At 42.7% G+C, this 12,051-nt stretch overlaps 1 protein-coding gene across 1 annotated transcript in view; it reads right to left on the bottom strand.

Annotated features, from left to right (window-relative positions):
- Positions 1 to 12,051, bottom strand: part of LOC115129519 (nucleoside diphosphate-linked moiety X motif 6-like) — a 15,023-nt gene extending 2,972 nt beyond the window's left edge. Inside the window, exons 1-3 of the mRNA XM_029659938.2 lie at positions 11,478 to 12,051; positions 10,857 to 11,060; positions 1,921 to 1,976 (exon numbers count right to left, since the gene is read on the bottom strand). Coding sequence (XP_029515798.1) covers positions 1,921 to 1,976; positions 10,857 to 11,060; positions 11,478 to 11,745 — 528 coding nt within the window. The 5' untranslated portion in view covers positions 11,746 to 12,051. The remainder of the gene's footprint in view (positions 1 to 1,920; positions 1,977 to 10,856; positions 11,061 to 11,477) is intronic.

Here is a 12,051-nt window from a genome sequence, read left to right as displayed (position 1 = left end):
ACATTGAGGTCCAGAAGTTGGACTGTGACTGAAAAGTTGTATTTTTCCATAATATATCTTACAATGGTTTAGCTTTGCTTCCCTAGATAGACACTTTTTAGATCACTAGAATGCAAGTCTATTTTTCTTCTGCAATGGTGAACTAAAACTTTTTTTTTGTTGCCTTATATGGACATTTTAAAAGCAACTGAAGGTAATATATAATTTCTGGTAGAAAACGGATTATGAAACATTTCATCTAGAGTCCAAATTTATAACAAAGTGTAAATAGGATATTTTTGGTCATAAAGTCAGTCTCGTCAGTCTTTGCGAGATAATTCGGAAAAAATGGGATACCGTTAACAGTTTTCCTTGGGTTGGGTTTTTAATCCTGCCCAAAGTAATAATCAATTTGGAGCGCAGCTGCACACGACCCAATAATAATGCCCACGGTCAATTTGGTTTGACATTCAATATCCCTATGGGGGCTAGTTAGGGACCATCAAGTAAATTACACAATGTACATGGGAAAATATTTTTAAATGTCAATAGCTCTAAATTTAATTTACATTTACATTTAAGTCATTTAGCAGACGCTCTTATCCAGAGCGACTTACAAATTGGTGCGTTCACCTTAAGACATCCAGTGGAACAGCCACTTTACAATAGTGCATCTAAATCTTTTAAGGGGGGTGAGAAGGATTACTTTATCCTATCCTAGGTATTCCTGAAAGAGGTGGGGTTTCAGGTGTCTCCGGAAGGTGGTGATTGACTCCGCTGTCCTGGCGTCGTGAGGGAGTTTGTTCCACCATTGGGGGGCCAGAGCAGCGAACAGTTTTGACTGGGCTGCGCGGGAACTGTACTTCCTCAGTGGTAGGGAGGCGAGCAGGCCAGAGGTGGATGAACGCAGTGCCCTTGTTTGGGTGTAGGGCCTGATCAGAGCCTGGAGGTACTGAGGTGCCGTTCCCCTCACAGCTCCGTAGGCAAGCACCATGGTCTTGTAGCGGATGCGAGCTTCAACTGGAAGCCAGTGGAGAGAGCGGAGGAGCGGGGTGACGTGAGAGAACTTGGGAAGGTTGAACACCAGACGGGCAGCGGCGTTCTGGATGAGTTGTAGGGGTTTAATGGCACAGGCAGGGAGCCCAGCCAACAGCGAGTTGCAGTAATCCAGACGGGAGATGACAAGTGCCTGGATTAGGACCTGCGCTGCTTCCTGTGTGAGGCAGGGTCGTACTCTGCGGATGTTGTAGAGCATGAACCTACAAGAACGGGCCACCTTGATGTTAGTTGAGAACGACAGGGTGTTGTCCAGGATCACGCCAAGGTTCTTAGCGCTCTGGGAGGAGGACACAATGGAGTTGTCAACCGTGATGGCGAGATCATGGAATGGGCAGTCCTTCCCCGGGAGGAAGAGCAGCTCCGTCTTGCCGAGGTTCAGCTTGAGGTGGTGATCCGTCATCCACACTGATATGTCTGCCAGACATAGTCTGAAAGCAGCAATTTCAATGACATAAAAACATCAAACGCACTATAAATGGTAGAAATTCACATACAAATACTGAAAGCACTTAATGAGACAACTAAAAGGTGTGCAACATGAAAATATTGTCCCATTTACAAAGTGTAATTTATTGATGGTCCCTAACTAGCCCCGGAGATAGGCTATCCAAAGTCAAACCAACAAAAGACCTGGTTAGACTGTTTCAAGTTATCTAGAAGGGTGAGTGACTAACTGTGTACTGTTTTGGCTGAGAGAATGTACAAATGCTTGCCACATGTGAACATACACACAAGAGACACCCACATTAAACCACACACCCAAGACAACTCGTTTGGCTTCAGCCACGGCCGCTGCATTTCATCAGAGAAAGCTAAGTAAAAACGAGGCCAATCGGGAAGTTCAGTCCCCCTTTGATAAAATACAGAGAAGCAGTACAATACCTTGTTTTTGTCTTGAACGACGAGAACCTTTCCATTTGACTCATCAACGACTGCACCTTTATAGACAAAATCAAATAAGTTACTAGCCAAGAAAATACAGACATAACAGCATGATAATGAAAGTGTTATTAAGCTAATTATTTAATCATTGCTGGTGTGTAAGCCAAAGAACTTTGAAGACAGCTTCCAGAAAACTGACTAGAAACCAGTTGGCATTGAGTTGAGCGGTAATTATTGGGTTTGAGAGAACATGAAAGGTTTCATTAAACTGACCCATGTGGAGTGAGCAGTGAGTGTCCTGGGGCCGGGCTTTAGCCATGCTGCCAGAGAGGCCACCACCACAACTCAAAAAAACAAATCGGAGACTTGAGAGAAATGTTGACTGTATTCTATGAGGCTACATTTTTAGCAATTTAGACAACAAAAAACCTGCAATGATCATGAAATGATTGCGCTTGCTGTGAATGTGTTATGCTGTACCAACTCTCACTCTAATTTGGCAAGGAGGACAATCCATTCCCCTATAGTGAGGTAGCACACCGATAATTCTGGACCATCATAAACCACCGTGGCTTGCGATTACAGACTAAAAGGTCTCTTTTGTAAAAATAGATTTTCCTGATTAAATAAAAGGTGAGATACAGTTTGTGTGACAAAGTTTTCCAAACATCTACTCTGAATTAAGATTCAAAGATGTCTGCAGAAAGAATGGGGTATCAGCTATGACATGACACCTTGAGTTTAAAAAATATATATATTTTGGTTATGAATTACAGTAAGTGAAGTGAATTAACACCCAGTAACAGAATGCAAGAGAATGACATCATGGGTCTCTGATCTGTACTATACAGAAATGCATAATTATAAATGTAATTCTCTTCATGGTGATTTATCCTAAATAAACTGTCAACTGCGTTCATTTTCAGCAAACTTAACATGTGTAAATATTTGTATGAACATAACAAGATTCAACACCTGAGACATAAAATGAACCAGTTCCACAGACAGAAATGAAATAATGTGTCCCTGAACAAAGAGGGGATCAAAATCAAAAGTTACAGTCAGTATCTGGTGTGGCCACCAGCTGCATTAAGTACAGCAGTGCATCTCCTCCTCATGTACTGCACCAGATTTCCCAGTTCTTGCTGTGAGATGTTACCCCACTCTTCCACCAAGGCACCTGCAAGTTCCCAGACATTTCTGGGGGGAATGGCCCTAGCCCTCACCCTCCAATCCAACAGGTCCCAGATGTGCTCAATGGGATTGAGATCCGGGCTCTTCGCTGGCCATGGCAGAACACTGACATTCCTGTCTTGCATGAAATCTCGCACAGAGCGAGCAGTATGGCTGGTGGCATTATCATGCTGGAGGGTCATGTCAGGATGAGCCTGCAGGAAGGCTACCACATGAGGGAGGAGGATGTCTTCCCTGTAACGCACAGCATTGAGATTGCCTGCAATGATAACAAGCTCAGCCCGATGATGCTGTGACACACCGCCCCAAACCATGACGGATCCTCCACCTCCAAATCGATCTCGCTCCAGAGTACAGGCCTCGGTGTAACGCTCATTACTTCGACGATAAACGCAAATCCGACCATCGTCCCTGGTGAGACAAAACCGTGAATCGTCAGTGAGGAGTACTTTTTGCCAGTCCTGTCTGGTCCAGCGACGGTGGGTTTGTGCCCATAGGCGACGTTGTTGCCGGTGATGTCTGGTGAGGACCTGCCTTACAACAGGCATACAAGGCCTCAGTCCAGCCTCTCTCAGCCTATTGCGGACAGTCTGAGCACTGATGGAGGGATTGTGCGTTCCTGGTGTAACTTGGGCAGTTGTTGTTGCCATCCTGTACCTGTCCCGCAGGTGTCATGTTCGGATATACTGATCCTGTGCAGGTGTTGTTATATGTAGTCTGCCACCGCGTGGATGATCAGCTGTCCGTCCAGTCTCCCTGTAGCGCTGTCTTAGGCGTCTCACAGTACGGACATTGGTGTTTTTCAGTCAGTAGAAAGGCCTCTTTAGTGTCCTAAGTTTTCATAACTGTGACCTTAATTACCTAAGCTGTTAGTGTCTTAACAACAGAGAGTAGCAGCAGTGTAAAAGAGGGGGGGGGGTTATGCAAATATAGAGGTCCTCGAAGGCAGGTAGTTTGGCCCCAGTGATGTACTGGGCCATTCTCACTACCCTCTGTAGTGCCTTGTGGTCGGAGGCCGAGCAGTTGCCATACCAGGCAGTGATGCAACCAGTCAGGATGCTCTCGATGGTGCAGCTGTAGTAGAGTAGAGTTCACAGTAGAGTTAAATACAGTACACTACAGTAAGTTATACTGTACTGACCCTATATTTTACTTTTCTGTATTGTACTGTGCTGTCCAAAGTTATGAAATAGACGTCCAAGATTGGTTCAGATTTAGACTGACCAAATTGCAATGTCTGTGAGGGGACTGGTTACAGTAAATGGAAAGAGGGGACTCATGGGTAGGTGTCAGTAAGAGCCAGGAGAGGTGACATAAACTGGAGAGAGCGGGGTAGGGATTTCCAGACTGTTTTCACACTCTTGCTTTGACCACCAGACGACAGAAAGAAAACCGTTATGAGCTGAACATAACAGTGTGCCAGTGGAAGGGAGGACAGTAACAACAGGGGACCAAACTGTGGTTTGTGACTACTATGATTTCCCATTGTAGCCAATTCAGTTGCAGTCATATTGTCACAGATTTTTTGGTAACTCTGTTGACAATTATATTATAAAGACTTCCTCATATGCACTCTCCTGTTCTATTGGTTTTAAACTTTAATTAATTGTCTAGCAGCCAAAGGCACTATCTTGTTCATATTAGCAACCCATGATAGTTGTTGCATAGATCTCCCCTTTTCTACATTTCTAACCGATATTTCCATCTCTGTCCATGAATTTGCTCGCATGTGCAGTGTGCATTTTAGAACGGTGTTTCCTGCAAATTGCATTTTTGAACACTTGTGCATAGGCCTGCGCCGTATCCCTGGAGACTTTCATTCCTGTCCTGCAGCTCAGTTCAGAAGGACAACTGTGTATTTGATGTGTCTGGGTGGTTTAATACATTATATTAACTTGAACATGCTTGAAGAGATGTTCAATGTCTGTTTGTTCAATGTCTGTTTTCAATTTGTTATTGGTTACCCACCTACCATATTACCCTTCTTTATGAGGCTTTCGAAAAGCTCCCTGGTCTTTGAATCTGTGCTTGAAATTCAATACTTGACCGAAAGACCTTACAGATGGAAAGGGGACAGAAGAAGGGTGTCATTCTAAAATCATGCCAACCCCTATTATTTCACACAGAGTGAGTCCATGTAACTTATGTGATTTGTTAAGCCACATTCTATTCCTGAACTAATTTAGGCTTGCCTAAACAAAGGGTCTGAATACTTATGCAAGGACTATATTTTAGTTATATATATTTTAAAGATACATTTAAAAAAATGAATATCTTAAAAATGTATCCCACTTTGACATTGAGTATTTTGTTTAGATTGCTGACCAAAATGACAATTAAATCCATTTTAATCCCACTTTGCAACACAACATTTTAAGAAATCCAAGGGGTCTGAATGCTATTGCAAGGCACTGTATGTGGGTTTTTGGTAAGAGAATGACAATAGGCAATAATTCTTAAATGTACAGAAGGCAAATAATTTCTGCCAAAAACAAAATATAAAATGTTGAAATTAGTTGGCAGGGGTCTTTACTTTGCTGTATTTCTAACACCTTTTAAGACTGTTGCTGCTAGATGTTGTCTAAGACCCCCTTTCCATCTCTTTGACCAGCAATCAAAGCCTTTGCTTGTATGTGTGCCTCACTTTCTCAAAAATATTAGCTTTCAATTTGATGTGTTCCTACAAACTTCACAGTGCTTATGGGGCCTTTTACAAGGAATTAACAAGTACAGTCTATAGTGAAACAGAAAGGATGACTCAGCAATAGTTGTGGAATGTTTGCCATCCCATTCGGCCTAGTGGGAGTCTTTTTTTGACAAATAAATCACTTTTTTTCCCCAACAGGTTGTGACTGAGACGGCCAACTATTTGCTTCTGTTGACAGCTCGGGGGGGGGGGGGGAGGAAATGGGCCCTTATTTTTCCGTCTGGCGTCTCACCAGGACACCATCCAGTCCTTGAATGAATTTCCCAGATGTGTGGCGAGGGATGGGTTGTCTAATCCTCAACTTGGCCTTCCGTGTGGAAATTGATGTCATCCCCAGCCAACCACATCACAGGAGATTGCCCGGGTACCAGACTGAAAAGCCATCATTAGGTTAGCCTGTGGAGAGGAAAAGTTTCCTGGGTCCGTTCGTTAACTTGGGAATGAGGCAGCAGACCAAGTAAATCAACAGAGGGAATTGTGGGTCATGTAAAATGATTGGCTGCTGCAGTTGACAGCTTGGATATTGATATACTCTATGGGTGAGACTGTTCTTCCGAAAGGGTAGGTTGGTGTGGAGTCACTGCACACGCGTGTGCTACGCCTACGATGAACAAGTGGTCTGACATACAGTTCCGACCAATTATATGGGCACCCTTGTACCTTTATTGAATAATTCCCCCATTTCTTCTTCTAAAAAAAAGCTTTTGGTCACTGCTGTGTTATTGGATTTTCAACACTGAAGAACCAATTTTATTTTGGTAAATTTAAGTTCACAATTTTAATTGAGAAAATAAAGACAAATGGCATGGACAAAATTATAGATACCCCCAGAGCAAGCACTTGGTTACACAGCTTTTGGCCAAGATAGCTGCAGACAAATGCTTCTTGGAGCCATCAATGAGCTTGCTGCACCTTTCTACTGGAAGTTTGTCCCACTTTTCATCAGCAAACTGCTTTAATTCTTCAATGTTTGTCGGGTGCCCTCCAACTGCTGTTCTCAGCTCTCTCCATAGGTTATGGATGTGATTCAGATGTGGACTCTTGACTGGTCACTCCAGAACAGTCCAGTATTTATTGTTGAATCTTTCCTGGGTGTTTTTTGACGTGGGTTTGAGGTCGTTGTCCTGCTGGATGACCCACAGCCTTCAAAGGAAACCGTTTTTGGACACTGGGTTGAACATTGGACTCCAAAACACCAGATAATCTGCTGATATCATGATGCCTTTGCACATATACACAGGCAGTTAGGAAAACTAAGGCTAGCTTTTTCAAACAGAAATTTGCATCCTGTAGCACAAACTCAAAACAGTTCTGGGACACTGTAAAGTCCATGGAGAACAAGAGCACCTCCTCCCTATAATTGAGAATTTCAATAAGCATTTTTTTTACGGCTGGCCATGCTTTCCACCTGGCTGGACCCCAACAAATCAGCCGGGCTATACAATCTGGACCCTCTCTAAAATGATCTGCCAAAATGGTTGCAACCCCTATTACTAGCCTGTTCAACCTCTCTTTAGTATCGTCTGACATTCCCAAAGATTGGAAAGCTGCTGCAGTCATCCCCCTCTTCAAAGGGGGAGACACTCTAGACCCAAACTGCTACAGACCTATATCTATTCTACCCTGCCGTTCTAAGGTCTTCGAAAGCCAAGTTAACAAACAGATTACCGACCATTTCGAATCCCACCGTACCTTCTCCGCTATGCAATCTGGTTTCAGAGCTGGTCATGGGCGCACCTCAGCCACGCTCAAGGTCCTAAATGATATCATAACCGCCATCGATAAGAGACAATACTGTGCAACGGTATTCATCGACCTGGCCAAGGCTTTCGACTCTGTCAATCACCACACTCTTATCGGCAGACTCAACAGCCTTGGTTTCTCAAATGACTGCCTCGCCTGGTTCACCAACTACTTCTCTGATAGAGTTCAGTGTGTCAAATCGGGGGGCTGTTGTCTGGACCTCTGGCAGTCTCTATTGGGGTGGCACAGGGTTCAATTCTCGGGCCGACTCTCTTCTCTGTATACATCAATGATGTCGCACTTGCTGCTGGTGATTCGCTGATCCACCGTTACACAGACAACACCATTCTGTATACTTCTGGCCCTTCTTTGGACACTATGTTAAAGAACCTCCAGAAGAGCTTAATTGCTATACAACTCTCCTTCCTTGGCCTCCAACTGCTCTTAAATGCAAGTAAAACTAAATACATGCTCTTCAACCGGTCGCTGCCCGCACCTGCCAGCCCGTCCAGCATCACTACTCTGGACGGTTCTGACTTAGAATATGTGGACAACTACAAATACCTAGGTGTCTGGTTAGACTGTAAACTCTCCTTCCAGACTCACATTAAGCATCTCTAATCCAAAATTAAATGTAGAATCGGCTTCCTATTTCGCAACAAAGCATCATTCACTCATGCTGCCAAACATACCCTCGTAAAACTGACCATCCTACCGATCCTCGATTTCGGGGATGTCATTTACAAAATAACCTCCAACACTCTACTCAACAAACTGGATGCAAACTATCACAGTGCCATCCGTTTTGTCACCAAAGCCCCATATACTACCCACCACTGCGACCTGTACGCTCTCGTTGGATGACCCTCGCGTCATATTTGTCGCCAAACCCACTGGCTCCAGGTCATCTACAAGTCTTTGCTAGGTAAAGCCCTGCCTCATCTCAGCTCACTGGTCACCATCGCAGCACCCACCCGTAGCACACGCTCCAGCAGGAATTTTTCACTGGTCACCCCCAAAGCCAATTCCTCCTTTGGCCGCCTTTCCTTCCAGTTCTCTGCTGCCAATTACTGGAACGAACTGCAAATTTAAAAATAAAACAAAATCAATGAAGCTGGAGACTCATATCTCCCTCACTAACTTTAAGCACCAGTTTTCAGAGCAGCTCACAGATCACTGCACATAGCCCATCTGTAAATAGCCCATCCAACTACCTCATCCCCATACTGTATTTATTTATCTTGCTCCTTTGCACCCTAGTATCTCTACTTGCACATTCATCTTTTGCACATCTATCACTCCAGTGTTTAATTGCTATATTGTAATTACTCCCTTACCTCCCTTATCTTACCTCATTTGCACACACTGTATATAGACTTTTTCTACTGTATTATTGACTGTATGTTTGTTTATTCCATGTGTAACTCTGTGTTGTTGTATGTGTTGAACTGCTTTGCTTTGTCTTGGCCAGGTCGCAGTTGTAAATGAGAACTTGTTCTCAACTAGACTACCTGGTTAAATAAAAGGTGAAATAAATAAATCAAATGTTCAAGGCCCCCAGTACCAGAGCTCTAAACCACTAGGCTGCCTGCCGCCCCAGAGCAGATGGTGGAGGGCACCCCTCAAACATTGAAGATTTAGAGCAGTTTGGTGCTGAAGAGTGGGCCAAATTGCCAATAGAAAGGTACATGAATTCATGTAGCCCCATGAAATGAGTCTCAATAACTCAATGCATGCACACACTCCTATTGAATATGCATTCACCTGTATTGTGGATAGGCCTAGGCTACATCTTGATTTACCCAGTTTATCAAGAGATTTACCATTCAAGTAAATTACCATTATTCTGTTACGTAGTTAGATTGTTTCTACCAAAGTCAAATTGATTGTATGACTGTATAATTGATTCACTAATGCATACATGGCTGTCTCAGAAAATGTTTGAGGCAAAACAATTCAAATGTAAGGATATTAAACTCAAAAGATATTAAACTCAAAAGATTCCCAATGATTGACAAGAGCCGTAGCACTGCATCAAGTGCCATTGTGACTTTGGCTAATACGCCTTTTCTTTCACCGTGGTATCATTTTAGTATAGAGTATCGTGATGGTATCACGTATTGTGTTAGTAAACCTGTATTCGGTATTGAGGTCCAAATTCTGGTATCATGAGAACACTAACACACAATAGGTGGATTTTCTCACAGTTCAATTGCTGTTTAAGTTAGCTAATGAAGGAAACATCAAAGTACTTAAGTAAAAATACTTGAAAGTACTAAAGTTGTTTTTTTGGGGTTATTTGCACTTTACTATTTATATTTTTGACAACTGACTTCACCACATTCCTAAAGAAAATAATGTACTTTTTACTCCATACATTTTCCCTGACACCCAAAAGTACTCATTACATTTTTAATGCTTAGCAGGACAGGAAAATTGTCAAATTCATACACTTAATCAAGAGAACATCCCTGGTCATCCCTACTGCCTCTGATCTGGCGGACTCACTAAAACACATGCTTCGTTTGTAAATTATATCTGAGTGTTGGAGTGTGCCCCTGGTCGATCCACAAGAAAATGGTGCCGTCTGGTTTGCTTAATATAAGGAATTTGAAATTATTTATGCTTGTACTTTGATCAAGTATATTTTAGCAATTACATGTACTTTTGATCCTTAAGTATATTTAAAACCAAATAATTTTAGACTTTTACTCAAGTAGCACTTTACTGGGTGACTTTCATTTGAGTCATTTTCTATTAAAGGTATCTTTACTTTTACTCAAGTACAATTGGATACACCCCCCCACTGGGAACCATGTGTGTTGTGTTGGTACAAATACTCTTTAGCAGTCCAAAAACTCTTCAATTTGTGGAAGAAATAAATGGTGGGTTATTCAAAGTCACTGTTGGAAACATGCCATCAGACCAGGTTTTTGCCATCCTCCTTCCACAGACATGTTCTGACATGCTTGCATCCACTTTTGGGGAGGAATAAAGTCAACAGCATGCCACCTGGTGGTTGACTGGTGGTGATTTAACTACCATCAAAAATGTTCTCTATCACAGACATTGTTTGCAAGGCAAACACAAACTAGATTTGTAGTTCATCCAGTGACAAGTGGAAATAACTGATGGTTTGCCTTACCTGTATTTTTACACAAGTAAGGCATGAGTGTGTGTGCAGAAGGCTTCAAGAAACCTGAAGCAGACCTGACCCAGAGGTCTGAACCTAACACCTGATCCTGAGCAGTATGAATCTGTGATATAGGTCAGGGCAGTAGACCTGGCGTACCTGCCACTCCAATCTGATGAGTAGCAAACCCAGGCAGCCTGCTCTGCCCATCTCCCAGCCACAGAGCCAGAATGGCTTGGTCCTGTTTGGCATGATGGTAGGTGAAGCCATGAGCAGAAGCTGCTGCGGCACAGCGGCTCAAAGAGATGGGCACATGAAGCCAGACAGCCACCCGGCCCTCTGTCCTCCACTGAGCTAAAGAGTCTGAAAAACAAACAAAACATCACAGTCAGAGGGTGTCAATGAGCATGTCTGACTAGATTCATCATTCAATGTCCGTGTAGATTTATCAAAGTCTAATATTAATTAGAATGAATCTGAATCTAATATATATATATATATATATATTCAGAATTATTTGTATTAGTTTTTAACAAGTGCCATTGAGTCATTGATTGTTTCCCTACTGCTGGTACTGTGCATCATCACTTATTAACCAGGATATCTGTCTGCCCTCTTTGGCCCTCAAACTAGCTGGGCTATAAGGCAATATGCATTGTTTTATGCATTTTCAAGGTTCTTGCATGTCATGCATGTTTGCTTCTTTTCTGTCCAAGTCAAGAAGGTGCCTGCATGCAACACCATACAGTTGTGTCCATCTATCTATCTATCTATACTAACCTCGCAGTAGACTACTAAATACTCCTTCGCTGATATCCGACGGGAAATCACTGTCACCGAGGTTCACTGTCACTCCGCCGAATCTGTCCACTTTCCCAGTCAAAACATGGACATTTGTCCCATGCTCATTCTGTAGTTGTAACAGGCTTGCGGAGCATGTGAATGCTCGAACAGCCCTCATTGACCCTGTATGTGCGTATGCGAGGCGCGTTTGATTTGAAAGCGCGTTTCTTACAAGAGGTAATAGTTTGCGAGTAAGCGTTGCCATGTTACCAAAGCCTTTAAATATATTTAGATGAAAACGCGTCCGTGAAATATGAATTTACTCGCCGGTTACATAAAAGTCAACACTCTGAAGTTGCATAAACACCGTAATACACTTGTACTTCGAATTTATTTGGACATATTTGCTACATGCTGTGTTATAGTAAGTTGCTAACAACTAAAAGTATACTATACAAAACTATATAATAATATAGCTATATATAATTTTCTAAATATATACTTCAATACATCGTCCGTTTTTGCGCAAAATTGTAAACAGAGTGGCAAAGCAGCATTTACTACGTCATTT

Source organism: Oncorhynchus nerka, linkage group LG5 (assembly GCF_034236695.1).
Source record: "Oncorhynchus nerka isolate Pitt River linkage group LG5, Oner_Uvic_2.0, whole genome shotgun sequence".
In the NCBI taxonomy this organism is placed as follows: domain Eukaryota; kingdom Metazoa; phylum Chordata; class Actinopteri; order Salmoniformes; family Salmonidae; genus Oncorhynchus; species Oncorhynchus nerka.
Note: the sequence above shows the minus strand (reverse complement) of the source record. Positions and strands in the feature narration are given on the sequence as shown.